This window comes from Eschrichtius robustus, chromosome 1 (assembly GCF_028021215.1).
Source record: "Eschrichtius robustus isolate mEscRob2 chromosome 1, mEscRob2.pri, whole genome shotgun sequence".
Lineage (NCBI taxonomy): Eukaryota > Metazoa > Chordata > Mammalia > Artiodactyla > Eschrichtiidae > Eschrichtius > Eschrichtius robustus.
Window position 1 is genome coordinate 128827662 of NC_090824.1, and position 19897 is coordinate 128847558.

Here is a 19897-nt window from a genome sequence, read left to right on the forward strand (position 1 = left end):
ATAGTGCCCCTGGTATTGTAAAGCTTTGAATGTTTTCACACCCCATTAATTTATTACTTCTCTTTCTTCATCTTTAAATTTCATTTTTTTTTTTTTTTCAAAAATTCCGACTCCCTGCTGCTGCAGTGATTTTCATCTTGTTGTTAATTTTCCCTGCTCCATATGGAGCTCCAGACATTTCACCTGGAGGCTGTACTAGATTTTGCTGTAGTGATTGTACTTCCGGAGGCCAAAACTGTCATTTAGGGTTCCTGGTGCATCTGTCTGCGCCAGGCTTTTCACTGGCATGGGAGAGTGTGAATAACAAATTGGATGCACCTGAGATTCAGATGATTAGTGTGTTTTGTGAATCTCCACGACTTGTAAGCAGATAGCTCTGGGGTGCGGGGGGGGGGGGGGGGGTTGGGGGGAGGGCTAAACAGCAACTGGGTGAATCTGTACTCACACCTTACATTTGGGGCTTTGCGAGGGAAGTGCAAACATCCTAGGCAGTCTGAGTGCAGAGAGAGTAACAAATATTTCATCCTGCCTTGTCATTGATTAGAAAAGAGCCTTTAATTTCATTTCACCCCATGTTGTGATTAATTTGCATTCTTTGTCAGAAGTTAATGGAGTTTTTTATGGTTCACTCTGAAATCCTTGAAGACATCAGACTTGATCTGATGTTTATACAACCGCCAGCGGAATTTTTTCGTTTGATTGATGGCAAGCTTGATGTTATTCCAAACGGCTTTTTAAGCTGTTTTTAAGAATTATTTGAATAAAATGCAAGCAAGATATTGTTGTAATGATCAAGATTATCTGTTAAAAATCTGTTTCAAATAAAGGAGATGATAAGTAGTAAAAAGGATCAAAAATATGAGATATAGTGAATAGTGATGTTATTTGTTAAAATACATAACAATGGCATTCAAATAAATTATTGCAGTATACAGAGATCATTTTTATTGAAAAAACATACCATCATCTGGCCAAATAGAGTAATTAAGACCAAGGCAAAAGGAAAGTCTGCATCTTTGGGATTAAAAATCTTTACTACCAATTGGCATTTCTCATTTACTCTGCCACCTTTTGCCACCAATGTACGAAATAGAGATCTGCTGTTCTTAACTCAAGGAGACAGGGTCTGTCAGGCCTGTTAGCTGAACAAAATGATGACATATTACTTGTCTCAATAAGGACGCATTCTTAAATCCCAATACAAGTTAAACATAAGTGGATAATAGAGGAATTTAAGTGAAAGACATGTATTCTTAATAGTATAATGACTGGCCTTTTTCACAAGACAGTACAGAAATGAAAATATCCTGTTGTTAAAAAGCAAAGTACCCCACTTGTTCATGGGTAAGAGAAACATGTGTTCACCCCCCGTACACTGTATATCAAAGTATGAAGGAAGCTGTAGGCGGCATTTGCTCAGAACCCCCTGCTACTAACCAAGGAAATATGTTTTGCAAATGCTTTTTGATTACTGATACCATTTGTTTGATTTGGGGGCTTTGCCTTGCTTCAGCAGATCCTTGCTTTGCTGTGATTGCTGCTAGTGAGACTTACTCATAGGTCAAAAAGCTACTTATCTGAGCACTTCCATTTAAAACAGATTAATTTATTTGCTGTATCTGAAAGTTTGCTAAATAATTGGGTGGTTTTAATTGAAGTTACTGCATTCTGATCCTTGTATTAACATGATCTAAGGTCCTTCTTATTATATGCAATCCATATTATTGACCACAATTGCCCTGTTTTCATTTAAATGTAAGCAGCTTGTCAAGTAGAAAATATTTTGTTTAACTTGCCCTGGAAACCTGCTGTTTTAATGTGTGTGAGGTTTTTTTTTCAATTGACAGACTGTCTTTTAAACATACGTTTATTTTGTAGTAATAAATTGTGCTCTGGATAGAGTATTTGTCTTGTAATAAAGTAGAAAGCGTATGTTCTTAAAACTATTTTAAAATATTAAACATTTTTCAAAAGTTAATGTCAAAATACTAGAGTATTTACACCTAATTTTATTCATGTTTTAAAATCCTTTGAGTATATTATTATTAATCCTAATTTTGACAATTTAATATGGTTTTATATTCAGTATTAAATTCACACTATAGATATCACTGTCTTATTTATGTATTAATGTACTAATTATGCCTAGACCAACCTAGTATTGCAAAATTAAACCTAAAAAGTTTGCCTTCTTTGAAAAGAGGTGTTTGGAATCTATCCTTTGTTGCATGAACTTTTTGAAATATGAACATCAAGGATTTTAGTAAACTGTAAGTATCCAGATTTTGTGTGAGATCTCTGGTCAAAGAAAAAAACAGCAGTGGGTTATTACCCCAACTTCAGGTTCTAACCTTTAATTGGCAAGAGTCCAAAAGAGTGATATGTGTACAGTTTTATTTTTCCAAACATTTCTAGCCTACATGTTTTAATTCATTGTTTATTTTCATCCTCACTATTGAGGATATAGACAGTTAAAATATACTGATATTTCAAGCCATAAAATCAGATTTTATGTTCCATAAAATGCAGAGGTGAAATTTAGGTGATATGAAGATGTTCACTGATACACAGTTGCTTCTTCCCAGGAATTTTTTAATTGTCTATGTCAAATTTTTCTCCCAATGTCTATTTCATACTTATCAAGAGGTCTCATAATTTTATTTGCTTAGTCTATGCTGAAGACAGGAGGTGGGTTCCCACTATATCTTTAAAATGGAGCAGAAATGGAAGAGAAATCATCCCCCAAATGTGGGTAGCTTAGAAATGTGAAACTTCCCATTAAAGATAGATTACTTGTTAATACCTCAATTGAGGTATATGTAGTTAGCCAGCTAGGTTAGTGATTGTCTCTGTTTTTTTAAAAAGCACTAACCCAATGTTGGTTTGGTTTTATAGCACCTTCTAAACTATTTTATGACATACATCTCAGTTTAATTGAACATGTATTTGTCATTGAGCATCTACTCTGTCCTGGCACTGTGCGAAGCACTGGGAGTACAGAAATGAAACAGATGTGGTCCCTGCTGTCAAAGAGTCCAATGCAGTGGGAAGAAAAACATAAGCAAATGACAGTTGATGTAAAAGGAGCCCTACAGGAGGTACTATGCTCTGGCCGCAAGAGTAAGAGGTCAGCTCACTTTAGGAAGCTGTGGTTTCACAGGGTAGATGATGCTTGAGCTGAGGCTGTAAGGCTAGAAGGATGGAAAAGAACTTTCCAGGTATTCTAGTCAAGAGGAGAGTCATCTTGTAAAAGATAAAGGTCTAAAGCAGCATGTTGTATTTGGTGTCCTTGCAGTACTTCAACTCAATAGGTTACTACTGCTACTGTGACATTCATCTCCCTAATAGTTTGGGAATGTCCTTAGATGACTTCTAAAGCAACACTGGGAGGGAAGTAAGAAAGGGTTGGTAGAATGATAGAGGAGAGAAGTGCTGTATCAGGATGGAGATGGCACATGTAGCAGAGACCAGATGATGAAATTGAGCTTGAGAATTTCATGAATCCCTTTGAGATGACTGAGAGCCAGTCTGAGGTTGGAAATCACTGCATTTTCAGATTTCTACCCTAAGGTCAGTTGGCACACGCCTCTGAGGGGTTCCCTGCCACCCTTTATGAATTTAACTTGGCACATCGTAGAACATTTTCTAGACTGCTGGAGGATTGGTCGTCATGATCAAATGAGCTAATACCTAAGAGACCACTTTGAAAAAAATAAGGTGGTAAATAAGAGCAAGGTAATATTAGTATTATTTATATTTCCAGAAAGTACTTTAGGGATTTACCTATGTAACTCTGAAAATATATGACCATGTCTCACTCCAGTTAGGACTGAAATGAATTACTTTTCTGATCCCATAAGAGCCTTCCTTTACAGTCTTTCTTTTTCGTGTTATAATTTATCATTCACAATCACAATCATTAATATATAGAATTATATGCAGAATCTAGTCATTTTTAATTCAGTAACTGGGGACCATGATTCTTTTACAATTTTTAAATAATCAGTTTAGCCCAGAAATAGAATTGAAGTTTGAAGTAATGAACTTGGTGCCCAGTCTGGCTTTTAGGGGTGACTTCGCTCTCTTCTTTCCCTCTTGGACTTTGTGGTCTGGAAGGCCTTCCATTTTTCCCCCTTTGGTTTCATTGGTACTACCTCATGGAATCATAGGATTTCAGGATGTGAGGAGATCTCACAATGGTCTAGTCCAACTCATTTATTTTACAGAGGAGGAAAGGGGGGTCCATAGCCATTAAATGACTCACTGATGATTACCAGTTATTTGGCAACAGGATCAGACTGTCTCCCACTCTAGAGGGATGGGGCAGGGGGAGAAAGTGAGAGAAGGCACCCAGAGGCCTTGAGCCCAAATAGCTATCCTTATTTTACACACCCATCCACTCAAGTACTGCCTCCAACTGGTGTGTCTACAGAGATGGAAGTTACTGTCGTAGGATGCTCCATGCCTGCCAGGTAATTGCTGATGGATATGGATCCCTGGGGGGAAGTGGTCTTCAACAGCAGTAGTAGCGGCAGCAACAACAGACAAAGACATCAACTTTATTGTACTCCAGTGTTTTACTTATCACCATTCAGTATAGAAAACTTGGGTAGATTTGGGGCTAGGGGCTCATTGGCATCCAAGTTAAAAAGGGGGCAGACCTGGCCAAGCTTTGTTTGGGTACAGATTACTTTTTAAATATTTAACAGTTCTGGATTAATGCCTGGGGAGTTTGGGAATTCTTCCTCAACTAAAATGTTAATGATGCTAAGAACCCAACCCTCTTTAGTGCCAATAAAACAGACAAGCTAAGTTCATTGAAAAATCAGTGAGTTGCCTAAAAGGAGCAAAGAGCTGATTCGATTTAAGACTGGAGATTGCCCAGGACACACCAGGTGGAAGGAGGGTGCCAGGGACTGCTAGGAGCTAAGAAAGGAGGCAGTTGTCTGTTTACACTCAGAGCCAAGGTGTCGTCCCCAAAGAATTGTGGGAAACTGAGGAAAGCAATTAGAACCAAGTGTAGACTCTGTTGTGCTGTACACTGTCAAGGTCTATAGGTGGTGACACCATGAGGGGAAGGTAAGGAAGTCTGGGGAAAGAAAGACCAAAGAGGGTGATGGAGCTTGTCTTGTTTTCTGTTCAGAAACAGGTTTCAGAGAGCACCATTCTGGGCACGAGGAGACCTCGACCCCAGTCCTAGCTCTAGTTTGGTAAAATACAGTAAACAAAAGAATGTTCCCGGCTAAAGGCCTCCCTCCAGCCCCTGCTCTTTGGTCAGCCCTATGCCTCCTTGGTAGCCAGGCAGCTGGAAATGCTCAGTGACTCAGGGCAGAGGCAACTGGGGTACAGCAAGTGACACACCCAACAAGTGACAAATTGAATCATTATCAGTATATGGTTTCTGCCCAGCCACACACACAGAGCTAACCTGAGTTCTGGTCCTGGCTGTTCCTATTAGTTGTTTGACCTTATTTCTTTTCAGACCTCAGTTTCCTCATCTGGAAACTGATGGAGGTGGCCTAGGTCAGTCACGTGCCAAATACAGTAGGTGGGCATCCACTCCCTGACACATACACACATGCATGCGCACACGAACACATTATCTGTTAATTTTCAAAATGTGTCTAAGTAATATCTTGTATGAACCAAGAGTTATTTGGTAAACAAAGACTGAAAAATGCTGGACTAGATACTTCTGTGGTCTCCTTTCATCTTGTATGAACAGTTTCCTCCTCTTTTCCATACCTTCAGCCACCTTACTCAACACCGTCTCCCCATGTCCTCCCTTAGAGTTTATTGAAACCTTATTTTACTTATATCAAAATATGAGAGGTGTGAACCGAAACTCTGAAACAGAAGTCAGACTTTCTTCGGTTAATTCTAGATCCATGACTTCTTCTCTTTAAACCTATTTTGAATTTACAGTCTAGCCAGTAAGACACATGTTAATTAACATGGTTATATGTGACTGTATTTCAAGATTTTTTTTCTTTCCTAATCCTGTATGAACCATGTATTGGCTGCAGTTACAGCTTATCTCAGAATCTCAGCAGGCCAAAAAATGTTGTCAGATATATCGCAGTTAAAAAAAAAAAAAAAAAGGAGCGATATGTGGAGTCTTAGCTCACAAAGAAAACCTTCCTTGCAATGCCTAAAAATATAACTTGTTTTGGGAGGCGTGGGGAAGCTGTCTTAGAAATTGACAGCATCCTGAATCCAGCGAACTATATTTTATACAAATATTCAGTGACATTTAGAGGTGCGTGCAAGCCCTGTGCTTAAGTCTCAGCTCTGCCACTAAATTTCAGGGAACTTATTAATAAGTCACTTTGTTTTTGTGGACCAGCAATTATATCTTATCCATCATCTGAGTCCTAGAGTCTAGTACAGTGGCTGGCACAGAGTAAGTACTTCATAAACATATATGAATTGATGAATTGATAATTTAGTTTAATTTTACTTTTTTTTACATGTTGGCAATAGCATGTTTTAGAATCAGCAGGAACTAAGAATCAATACACATCCTTAGGCTTTAAATTAATAATTTCATCCCCTTTTCTTCCATGTCTGTATTTCCACTCTACCCTGCTAGCATTAATACCTGAAGAATAAAAGCTTCCAAGGAGATGTGATAGTTGTCTTCAGATATTTGAGGATTCTCTGTAAGAAAGGATGTGGATTTGTACTATTAGGGTAGAACTGGAACAGGAGGTAGAATGGACAATCAGAAAACGCAAGCTCCGCATTACTGTATGTATTCAGACAGAAGTCCGGTCAGCAGGGGCGTAAAGGATGGATTCAAGGGTCAGATGGGGCGGAAGCTAGGTCAGATTAAAAAACCTTTCAGGTGCTTTCAGACACCAAGTCTATGAGTCTGCTTCAGTGTTGGGCAAGCATCTCCTCAGCCAAACAAATAAAAGGTTGATGCATTTTCTGTCAGTTACAGGGGAAAGACAACAGGTAGAAACTTCATCAGACTTGTCTAGATTCTGTAATTGGTTTAATGATCCACTCATTTTGACTCTCAAATACTCTGTCAGTATGAAACACATAAGAAATAGAAGAGTACAGGAAAGAAGTAATTCTTTTTCAGCCCAAGACTTACAGACTTCTCTGTTTCTCTCCACTGAGCCAACTACGTGACGTGGCTATCAAAAATGTGAATGCACTTGTAGCCGCTATGACAGTTTACTAAACAGTGTATAGTGTCCAAAGCAAGGTGATCTAAGCCAGTGCAAGGTATGTGTTCAGGCGTGGATATCACACTTTATAAGGAACGTACACATATGGCACCACACTCAGAGAAAGGTAACCTCAAAGCAGAATGTGAAATCATGCTTGGGTCCTTCTAGGCAGCTTTCTGGTTCAGGTCACAGAAAACCCAACTCAAAGTTGCCTCAGTCATAAGGGAAATTTATTGAATTGCGTGACCGAAAATCTAAGTATCGCTGGTTTTAGGTAGAACTTTAGCCGGTAAGCCACTTTGAGCTCTATTCTTATTAGGCTTCTCCCTTCACAGACCAAGAATGGCTGTGGAGTTCCTGGGGTGACCTGCTTCCCAGTTTAGAAGGAAAGAACAGGTCTCTTTTCCCCCACAAGCAACCAGAGGCTCTGGGCTTCAGTTTGATTGGACCAGTTTAACTCCCTGCACCCAGGGCACTTAGGTGATGCCAACTAGTTTAAGCCTGAACCACATGCGCCATCTCTAAAGCTGGGGGCAAAGTCTTCTTCCCACGAAGCACGTGGGCTGCTTAGGGGCGGGGGAATGCTGTTAGAGTGTCATTACTAATGGAAGGGAGAAGGATGGAGGGCAACCAAACATAGCAAATGATCCTAGGAAGAAAATATCAATAGGATGTTTGTTCAGGAAAGAAAACATTGTGGAGGCATGACAGCTATCTTCAGATATGTGAAGAGCTGTCATTAGACTTAATCACTACAGCTCCAGACCATGGGCACATCTTATAGGAAGACATATTTGGACTCAAAATAAGAATGAACTTCCTAACAATTCAAGCTACCCAAGATAGAATCGTTGGAATCCCATCACTGCAAGTCTTCTAGCAAAGACAGGATAGCTGTCTGTCAGGAATATTTGTTTTTCATTGGTTTCCCCCACTCTTTTTTTTTTTTTTTTTTTAATTATTCTTGGCTGCATTGGGTCGTAGTTGTGGCACGCAGGATCTTTCGTTGAGGTGCGTGGGCTCTTTGTTGCGGTGTGAGGGCTTCTCTCTAGTTGTGGCATGCAGGTATTCTCTCTTTAGTTGAGGCGCCTGGACTCCAGGGTGCATGGGCTCTCTAGTTTGCGACAGGCGGGCTCTCTAGTTGAGGCACGTGGACTTAGTTGCCCCGCGGCACGTGGGAACTTAGTTCCCTGACCAGGGATCGAACCCACGTCCCCTGCATTCGAAGGCGGATTCTTTACCACTGGACCACCAGGGAAGTCCCTGTCAGGAATATTATAAAGCGAATTTCTACATGGAACAAGGAATTGGACTACTTGACCTTGAACATCGTTCTGGACTCTGTGGCATGTGGAGGATTTAAGCTAATAGAGGTGCAAACTAACTGATAGCTCCAGAAAAAACCTTTCAGACATTTTGACACACTAAAATAACTTTTGCTATGGCAGATTTATTTGACCATAAGGAGTAGAATGATCAACAGGCCTTTCTCAGAAAAAGCAACACCTCCCCCTCTCACCACTCTCCCATACACAAAGAACAGATATTCTTCCTAGATTCTGAAATAAGCCCACACATTTTTTGGAGCAAAGAAAAGAGAAAAGTTTGATACAGCAGATGTCTAAAATCTTCTTTGAAAAGCTAGTGCTTAATGGACTCCTTGACCAGACCTTGTACCATTAGGGAAAAGGTCAGTTTTGTAATTCACATTGGTCGTTTTCAATTGTGATCCTAAGCCCCTGCTTTTCTCACAGAATTTAGGTCTAAATATTACAGTTCTCATTTACTTGCCGGGGAGATGATTTAACGCTGGCTCTTGTACACCTGTGTGGGGGAGGACCTGAGCTATGTCAATTTTACATACACAAGGGATAAAAGAGTATAGACTGGCAATCAGGTCCTTTTTTTCCTGCTCACTGACTGGCAGACCCAGCACATGAATGATGTCGCACTGTACCTTGGTGCTCCAGCTGTTGTGTGTTGTGTGACAATGCATTGTCCTTGATACTCGGGAAGCAGTAAGAGCCAAGTGACCTAATTTATGGCTGCAGTGATTTTCTGCCTGGTCCCATCTGAGCTGTGCCCTCCTCTAGGCATCTTGGAGCCTTTCTAGCCCGCCCAGCTGTTTGTTAAATTCAGGGATATCTATTTTTAACTTTTTAAAACTGGTCACTCCTGAATGCAGCACCCCAGCCCGAGTTTGGGGTGTGGGGCAGGGAGAAGGTGCCAGTGAGTGGATCTTAGAATGTGGGAATCATAGTGACCTTCTTACACCTTATTGAGTAGCCCCTTTCTAAATCCTCTTATCACTTATTTTTAAGTGATTGATTTGTGTTTAAATAAGTGATAGGAGTTATTTTTTGTTTCTGTTTTGTTTTGTCCTATACAAGCTATGCTAATAGATTCACAGGCATGATAAGAACTTGAACAAGGACAGAGGCTGATGAACAGGGGAGATAGGATAGCACAAGTGAATTGTTTTTGTTCATTTATATTATTAGAAATAATATATATTATTCATTTATTTTGTCTCATAATACATTCAGTGTCTAAAAATATCAGTTTGCCAAAATTCCCGTTTGTAGTTAACCCTGGTAAGTTTCGTTCTGTTCCTTTTCAAAAAAGCAGTCCTTTGTTTAGGTACTCTTATTTTAAGTTAGTGTTAGTAAGCAGTATGTATTCAGTTTGTGGTCATGTGGAAGTGGTTTTTTTCTCTCACTGAGGGCTTTTTGAGATTTGGGCACTTTGTTTTTGCAAGTTATGATGGATTGGAGGTGATGTGACCCTAAGTTTTATCACCCAGCACAGTGCCAGATACAATCAGATTGAGTGCCAGTGTCAGTTCTCCTTCAGGTAGGAAAAAGAATCATGATGCTTGAATGGGCAGCTTGGGGGGTTGGGGGGTCTTTGGGCCCCTCTAGCTCATCCTTTACTTTCTAGACAAGAGCCCTAAGCCTAGTGAAGGGAGGGAGCTTCTGAAGCCATGGGGATCTGACTGGAATTCCAGGGATCTTTCTGACTCCAAAGTTTATGCATTTGTCCCCATACTAGGAAGCCTTGTGAGTCAGCAGGCAGTTCTAAGCCAGGTTCTATCTGTGGCCTTGGGCACTGTTCCCTTCTGAGCGTCAGTTTCCCTAACAGCAAAATGAGTAGATCTTGGAGGTCCCTTCCATCTCCAGAAAACAAATTAGGTCGTTATTCTTCATTTTGAATATAAAAATCTCAGTTTGCCATAATCCCTGTTTGTATTTAGCCGGAGTTATAGCTTAATGAATCTGATTTGAAAAGAGAGTCCTTGGGACTTCCCTGGAGGTCCAATGGTTAAGACTCCGTACTTCCAATGCAGGGGGCACGGGTTTGATCCCTGGTCGGGGAACAAAGATCCCACATGCCGCATGGCGCGGCCAAAAAAGGAACCCCCCCCCCCCAAAAAAAAAGAGTCCTTGCAAAATAACTACAGTTTCTAAAATTTGAAGTTTAAAAAGAGAATAGAGTTCAACATTGAAAGCTAGAATGTGATTCCAGGAGCACAACAAATAAAAACGATATTCTTTTAAAATCCCAACCATATAATTTAATTTTATATTTCTTTTTTCTGTTTAAGAGAAAATAACACAAGCTTGAAAAGCAGTAAATATGTAAAGAGAAAATTTGTCAACTGATATTGGAAGATCTGACCCAGGTCACACATAAATCTCTCAGACAAGAGCTGCAGGGCAGGCCATAATTTCAGAGAGTAAAAGAGAAAATGAAAGCTATAGCTGGTGTCTTCTCTGAGTTACATAGGTGGATTCATTTCAGTTTTCTGATTGTGCTTCTGAATATAATATAAAAGTGCTGGTAGCAAGGTCTGCTTTACCACTGTGTGTGTAAAAAGTACCTCTATAGAGATAGAAGCATAATGTGAGCCTTTCAAAGTTGATTTTTATCACCAGAGTCGTTGATTAAATAGCTGAGGCCCCATGAGCAAACTTTTGCATTGGCAGTTTCCTTTCCAGGTTCGTTTTCCAAAGTCACAAGTCATATTATGGGAGCTTTTTAATTGCCAACTCAACTGTATGGCCCTTGCAAGGTAAATATGACTGCAGTAATACCCTAAATATCAGACCTAACTGATTTTTAGGCTTGCCTGTTGTAAAGTCATTCTTCCCCATTTAAACACATAAGGGTCTGTCTTATATTAGAATGAGGCATAACTATCCCCTGTTAGTGTGGCTTAAAATCTTGAACCTAACGGCTGATGAAAGAAAAAAAAAAAAAAAAAAAGCTATGCCCAGAAGAGGGAAGAGGTTTGTCTAAACAGTGTTTCAAAATGCTACTAGTTCTAGAGACTGATTAGCAAAGCCTATGACTGGAGCAATTATCGTTCTGTTCTTTGTCCCCAAGTATCAGTTAGACATAGAAAACTCAACGCAAGCAAAATGTACAGGCAGGAAGGTGGGCTTGGACAAGTTAGTTATAAAAAGCATCTCATATGTTGGGAGGTGCAGGCAGTACGTGAGCCCTTACAATGTTATTGTGTCCCTCTGAACTCTGCTCTCACAGCTAAGCATTTGCAAGAGAGGCATTCACGAAGCTAACATTTTATATTGAGGACCCTTAGTACCACTTTTAATGTGCTTTAAAACTAGGGGCTTCACTTTTTCATGAACTGTGTGCAAAAGCAGAGGCCACGACTGGAGGTTGACTTTGTTTGGCTCTGTTTTATGATTGCTGCGCCTGTACAGTAATGTGATCTTGAAAAAGGTAAACAACAAAGAGTTTAGTAGTGAAAAATATGCCTAATATAAATACAGTTGAGTTTATGGCAGTTCAGAATTTGAAAAATATGACCGTGACATTAAATTTTCTGGTGGAATTAACAGAGGAACAGAATATGGCACTTAAGGCCATGTATCTGAGACAGAGAAAGGAGATAATACATCTAACTCTATGGTCTATGTGGCATTCATATAAAGAAAAGCACAGTAGCTTTATTTAATTGAGAAATGAATCAATTACAGTGATGTTGCATCATCAGATTCTTGCGAAATAGAAGATATGTCACTGCATTGTGTAACTGTTAAAAAGTAAGTGAGTATCTTAAGCATTTTGAATCAATTTCAGGTACTGGCACTGCTACCTTAATACAAAATTTATGAAGATGATTTCATGTAGTATGTTGCTATCAAAACTGTGTGATAAAACCTGTTAACAGCATCTGCCTTTAAAACCCTGGGCAAAACAGTATAACAATATGGTTATAAGATCATAAAACAGACTTTGATATTGCTGTTTCTCCTTTTCTTGTAGTAAGGAGCAAGTGTTAAAATAGTACAATTTTAAGCTGTCTTAAACCATGCTTTTAACCCACAGATTAGGGCAGGGTGGAAACTTTTCCTAAGGTCTCAGTTTATGAGGAAATTTTCATTTAGTTCACGCAACTCACGTTACTGGGAACAGTGTCTCACAATCCATTCCTGAATTCATTTTGAAACATATCACTTAAAATGTTTGCTACATGTTTTCCTCAGAGAATTTGTAATCCCCCTGACTATTGGAAATTTATGAAAAACATTCTCTTTGTCAAAACAGCTTTCTAATTCTGTGTACATTAGAAAAAGTAACTCTCCTGTTGAAGTAGATATATCTTACTGAGAATGTTTGGGGGAGGCGGTGCTTATGTGTGGGTACTTTAAAAAAATACAGTTGACCCTTGAACAACGAGGGGGTTAATCTGCATATAATTTAGTCGGCCCCCAATTTCCGAGTATCTGAGGTTCCTTCACATCCATGGATTCAACCAACCATGGACCATTTAGTACTGTAGTATTTACTAATGAAAACTAGCCCCACATGTAAGTGGACCTGCACAGTTCAAACCCATGTTGATCAAGGACCAACTGTAAAAGCAAACACCAAAGATATCTCATAGGAGAATTTACCTGGGTTTTTTCATGATTTTTTAAAGGTGCTGTAGCTTGTTACTAAAACCCTAACCACTCCAAGATGGTAGTTAACAGCTCAGTCTTCCTTTTTAATGTAAATTTTCCCCGCCCCCCCCCCCCCCCCCCCCCCCCCGCAGACCCTTACGCAGAAGTACTCATTGGCTAGAGGAACAAGAAGCGCCTCAGGACAACATTCAGTAGGAACTATCAAAGTAGACTAAGAGCCAATCAACCTGAGGTGGAAGTTTCAGGGAGTGGTGATTGGGGAGGGCATGATGAGGAGCCAAGAGCAGGAATGAGTGGGGACCATGTTCAGTTGAGATAATACCTGGGAAAGCACTTTTTAAAACATCTAGCACTCGGTGGAAGGGTCTGCTGATCAGCCATAGGGATGCAAAAGAAATGCAAAAACATGGCTTCTGCCCTTGAGGAGCTTAAGAGTCTAGTTGAGAAGAACCCACATGCCAAAACTGATAATTTATCAACTTTACCATGCCAAGTATAAACGCATGCAAATCCAGTTGTTTTTAAGGAATGCTGTGATTGTAGGCAGATATGATGCTGGAGAGAAAGGAGCACGAGAGAGACCCCAGCACAACCACAGCCTGCTCCTGTGGCCTTGGGCCTGCCCCACCTCTGGGAGGCCCGGTTTTTCCCATCATAGACTAGAGATGACCATCCCTGCCAAGCTCAGGGTGGTTGTGAGATCTAATGAGAACATGTATGTGAAAGAACTTTTAAAAGCACCATTAAAAGCATATAAGGGACTATTAACTAGTTTACCTATATTTTACCAGCTGGTTGAAGCACAGTTATCACAGCAAACAACTGACTCCTCAATAGTTACATTTGGTTCCTGAAATTTTCCTCCTTAGGAAATTTAGTACCTGGGACTCCATTTTCATTGAGTTTGTAATAACTGCAGGCATTTTTTTTTTTTTTTTTTTTGGTTGGGGGGAGCACATTGAAGTGTTTAATACTTTAACTACTAAGTGGATGTTTTATTAATTTGGTGTCACATTTTAGTAACTTTCTAAGAGATGTGGTTTATCGGTGTCAGCTGTGTGAGCAGCTGCCTCCAGAACAGGCATCTTCTTTGACTCTGCTCTTATCCCCTGGAAACCAGTGTTAAACTTGCATGAATTTGATTTTCCCAGAAAGCATTGCTGCCCTGCTGAAGGAACTTTGGAAAAGGTGGAGTCTTTACCCACTCCTGAGTCAGAGGCAAATACTTCAACCACATAATTAAAGTTTTCTTCACAAAATAGGGGATTGTGAGCAGACACTGGCAGGAATCCAAAATTCTAATTTCTGACTATGATTTAATTTCAATTTTAAATAAATCGGTTTTTAATTTAAAAAGAGTGAGCTTCATAACATTAGCAATGATTGCAACATTAAGCCCAGTGTTCACAATCTAGCAATATAAAACATTATTTATATCTGAATCGTAAACAGCCTTTTGAAATGGATTATGGTTTTTCTCCCTATTCTAATACAACCTGGAGGGTACTAAAAAGTGTTGTGTGAAATTAACATTCTGCTGACTTTCGCCTATAAATGAGAAGCGAGCTATTAACATTTGTGTATTTTCATTATGTAAATTGTGTTAACACATGCCCACAAATTGCCACCAGCAATGCAATAATTTTCTCTCAGTGATCATAATGTGTCCAAGTGAGTCATTTTGATTATGACATGCTAATTACATATTGCCTTTTTTCAGATTCAGAAAAACCAGGGATCTTTAATGGTAAGCTTTATGAGTTCAGAAAAAAATTCACTTTTCTTTTTCCTGATGGCTGCTTCCTTTGCATGCTTGAATGCCTTGTTTTAAACTTAGCAAATTGCATTTTGAAGAAAATGCAAACCTTTAACTGCCTGTATTAGATTAGGTACCATTAGAAATAATAGAACATCCTGAACATCAATGTTTTTATAAGAGTTTGCTGTTGTTGATTAATCTTGCTATATTTTATTGCATTAATGATTTTTTCTTTCCACTCCACTGTAAAGATATTGCATAGAGGCTAATACTTTTTCCTTTCTTCTTTCCCATTGCAGCCTCTCCAGCTTCTGCAGTGCATTGTTGATGAGGTGAGGCATCGTCTTATGTGCTTTCGCTCCTAAAGTCATTCCTAATGGTGTGGAAAGCTTATATTTTGTTTCCTAATGAAGCACAATGCCCAACATCCTCGGAGCAAGTTGTGTTGTATGGCTCTGAGCTGTGTTACGTGAACTGGCCTTGTCCTGAATCCTGCTCTTCTGATTCCAGCCGAGACTCTCTGCCAAAACAGACTGTCCCACAGGCTGGTCCTTGGGGGCATCAGAAGCCCTAAAGACAAAACACAATAATATTAATTTATCCTCTCTCTGGCCAGATGGGGATGGAGCCGGAAATTAAAGTGGTATCATTTTTTCCGTAACACATATTTAAAGTCATTCAGTAGACAAGAGTTAGAGTTGAACAGCAAACATAAGCTGGATAAAATTTGTCCTCCTTGCTTTATCTACCGAAAGCATAGCAGAGTGATAAAAGTGTTCAGAAGCTCTAGGTCAACAGTTCAGCTTTAATTTCCTAATTAGGCATTTTCCCCAGAATATACTCCTAACTTTTTGTGCTTTTAACTAGTATTCTCACATGTTAAGTCATCCTACCTCTGATCATCCTTATCCATCGAGTTTCACTGTCCCTTTGCCTTCATGGAGTTAAGCTACCTGAATTTCATTCTCAATCAACTACTTTTGTTGCTGACTTTAAATTCCTTTTTTTCCTGTAAATTAACAGTCTTATAGTATACAAGACTCCGATTAAGAAACATTAATGTTTTTTAAAAACTGAGTTTTTCTGGGCTTGAGCTTGCCTGCTAGCAATGTTTATTTTTTAAACTTTAATTTTACAATATTTAAAATGCTTGTAATGTCGGCAATAAATGATTCAGATAGGAAAGTTTGAAAGAAAAAATATCGTAATTCATAATTATTCCTCTCAATTAAACGTCTGTATAACCAGTTATGAGATTTGGGAGAAAAAAATAAAGATCCTCCTAGGAAAAAAACAAACACATACACATACCACAATAATAGTAAGAATGGAGCTCCAACATCCTTAATGTCTGCATCAGTCAGTCCACATATCCCTTGCAAGCCATAAACCATGTTAGTGCAAAAATGAAGGCATCGTCCTGAAACAAATGGAGGCCCCATTATCTCAAATATCAGACAGGCCTCCTGGATCTAATAGCTCATCAATATCTTCTGTCATCTTAGATTCCAAAAGCATCCTATGGCCATCAGGATCCTCCCAATTAAACTGATTTTCCTGAGCTCCCCCTTCAGGATTGCTTAGGGACGTGCCCAGGGAAATGGCCTACCCAGTCAAGTGCACAGACTGCCGTCTTTCCTGGGCTCTGCTGTTCTTGGTCTGCCAGGCTCCTGGGCATCAGAATGTTCAGGTACAGATACCTTCACCAGTAATATAGGTATTGCTGGAGAGCTCACGTGAAGGTTTTCTGGATCAGATGGATGTTTTCATTCCTTATTTAAAGTAGCAGTGATTGCTATTAAATTTAATATATTTTACTTGTTTGATTTGGGTAAAATCTTGAGGCTTTTGAAATCATCATAGGGAGATGTTCTAAGAAGAGAAAGTATGTGTGATGAAGGACAATAGCTTGTAGCTTAAATCGTATATTTTTCTTTATAGCGCTTCTTCCTCAGTTGAGAGAAAACTATAACTTAGACATCTATTCCCATTTACTCTAAAAACATTCAAATATCTTTTTTATGGAAACTTGGGAAATTCACATATATTTTTAAAACAAACATTAAGTTGATCTTGGAACCAAGCTGATGATTGGGAATAAGAGTATTAGGAAAGAGTTGGCCAGGTGACCTGCCTGAGGCAAGGTGCATCATAGCTTCTCAGAAAGGAAGGATTGGTGGGATCTTTTAATTACTGTGCTTGCCCCATGTTTGTCAGATTTCTCATTGCTGTGATATAGTGTTTCTCAAAGGGTAGTCCAAGGACTAACTACATCAGGATTACCTAAGACTCTTGTTTAAAATGCAGATTCTTGGACCCAGATCTCTGAATTAGACTTTCTAGGGGTAGAGCCCGGGAATCTACATTTTACTAGCTTCCCAACTCTTTGCACATGAAAGTTTGAGAACCTCTTCCGTAATGGCTAAGTCTGCCCTTTTAGATCCCAGAGGACAGTTAACTGTCTATCTTCATTTACATCTGACATTTAGGGCTTCTATTTCTGAATGAATATAACCAGCCAGGATTTGAACCATCTTACTCTTTGGGCATGGGATATACCTCATTATGAAATGGCTATCCAATGACAGTATGTGCTGTTTCTCTTCGGGAAAAGTCAAATCAAAAAGTACCACCCCAAGGGAATCTAATTCAAACAAGATGGATATATTTGGAGTCATGTACAAAATAGCTAAGCAAAGCCCAGTGTAACGTACTTTATTTATTATTATGTGGATGTACCTTGACCTCCTAGCATGGCCTGGCAAAGAACAAAGAAGTAGTAGATCAAGTGGATAGGAGCCAGCGCTAGAGTAGCCAGGGGTGAATGTCAGGAGTTGAGAGTCAGGAGGTGGAATCGTGGGACAAAGCCAGAGTCAGCCACCACATATCCAAATAAAGACACCAAAAGTTAAACAGAGTAGTAAGAATCATGAACATGAAATTTGAACCACAGAACAGGAACTGGATGAGTAGCCAAGGTACCAAGAGAATCAGGCTCCAAAGAGAAATCTGGGAAATTCAGTTTAATTTTAGGGGGTGGAGCTTGTCTGGTTTGGACCTGGCTAACTCAGGATATGAGTGCTGTCTTAGGGATACCATCTTTGCCTCAAAGTTGCTTCTCTCAATAGAACTTCTTACTGTAAAACTCATAATCAGGCCCTCTCCAGGTCCCTGAATACCTGAGTTGTAAAGTACTTTGGTTCATTGTAAGTGATGTGTGTCTATGCGTGCCATGATGCCTTAGCCATCTGATATCATTGGGGAATGAGGTGGCCCTTGCTGTCTAGCTAACTGATACTACTTTAAGCTCTGACATCAGTGAGAAAATTTGCATTTTTTAGAAAGAATGTTTCTAAAATGTATTTGCTCTTGGCAGCCTGTTGATAAAGTATAGTGAATATCATTTCATTGATATAAAGGTTTTATAAAAGGTATCATAACCTTTTCTTGATGACTCAGGTCCCTGTTTTGAACATGGTACTGAACTAAACTTTGATGTATTGATGCCCTCTAGGGCTGTAGAATTGTGGGGATCTTGCCTTGTTCTTTCATTGAATTTTACCAGCCATTTTGCTTGTGTATTTGGCCTTGGCACTCAGTGATATGCTTGGGCTTTTTGAGGTGTAGAGAGCCATTTGCTCCCAAACTAAATGACCCCTACATGGGTGTGCTGCTCTGCTTGGTGCTTTTCTTGTGTTCTCTCTTGTGATCACCTCTGTTTTCTATAGTCACTCCTCATTCTTGTCAGTGACTACTGGCTGCCCCAGTTATCTGATCATCTTGTCTCAGTCTTTGCACTCCTGACGGTGACCCTAGCAAAATTAAAGGTATCAAATGAAATCAGATACCCAAGTGGTATGTGTAAGGTCAAACCACTCCTCTGAGAAGAGAGATTGAGGCTGATGAAGTAAAATGAGTGGGCTTGTGTTCATTCATTCAGCAGATAGTCCTCAAAAGTGCCCACTGTATGCCAGCCCAGGTTGACCAGGCCATGCTCAGGGCAGCCTCCAAGCCTAGAGAGGACTGTTCTTCCAGGCAAGTCTCCCAGGTCAACTGCAGATTAGATTTGTGAGTCAGGGTAGAAAGGCAGAGGCATAGTCCCAAATCCTGGGCCAATACAGTGTGCTGGGACTCAGGAGGCTATGTGGCCACCTAGTGCTCTCCCCAGTGCCTGGGCTCCCAATTTGGCTGGCAACAAAGGGCTGGCCACATTGGTGATGTGGCAGGTGGGAACAGAGCAGTGATATCTGAGTCACCAAATCCCAGGCTGGCTGGAGCCAGCCAGGACATCAGTGGATTGAGGTACCGTGAATTGCAAAGACTGAAGTGGGGACTTCCCCCTTGAGCCTGCCCCCCAAGAAGGCCACAGACTTGGAAAAGATAAGAGTATGGAAATGGATAATTATGCTTCGTTATAGGATGCATACTATACAACCCAGAAACAGGAGGGTTTGTTCTGCCAGAAGAGGGTTTGTTCTGGGGGTAGATCAGGAGATGTGACATTTAAGCTAGGTCTTACAGGATGAGAAAAAGTTTGCAAGGTCAAAAAAGGAAAAAAATAAATGTCAGAAGGGCTTGAAAGTTTCTTGCAAATCATTTTTGACTTCACAGATGTGTTTCAGAATGTTCAGGTTATCTAAAATATGACAGCCAGAAAAATGGATTATTACTGTGTGTGTGTGTGTGTGTGTGTGTGTGTGTTTCAAGCATATTATAGCTAAAAATAAATTTCTATCTAACATCTGTAGGTGCTCAGCAGGACAATTAACAAATCCCTGGTTTATACATCTGTTTATTTATTCCTTTTACCAGTAAAAAGTGAATTCCTATAAGTCATGTTATATACCTGATCAGAAGTATCTTCTAAATGTTAGGATATAAAATCAAAACACAAAATCAGTTGTAATTCAATATATTAGTAACCCAAAATGAACAATTCGAAAGTGAAATTAAGAAAACACTTCAAGTTACAGTTAGCATCAAAAAGAATAAAATACTTAGGAATAAGTCTAACAAACGAA

At 39.7% G+C, this 19897-nt stretch overlaps 1 protein-coding gene across 4 annotated transcripts in view; it reads left to right on the forward strand.

Annotated features, from left to right (window-relative positions):
• MAP2K5 (mitogen-activated protein kinase kinase 5) overlaps positions 1-19897 on the forward strand; it is a 263644-nt gene that overhangs the window by 188515 nt on the left and 55232 nt on the right. For all 4 annotated transcript variants that reach the window (XM_068554385.1, XM_068554405.1, XM_068554395.1 and 1 more), the window contains 2 exons: positions 14838-14864; positions 15176-15208. In XM_068554385.1, coding sequence (XP_068410486.1) covers positions 14838-14864; positions 15176-15208 — 60 coding nt within the window. The remainder of the gene's footprint in view (positions 1-14837; positions 14865-15175; positions 15209-19897) is intronic.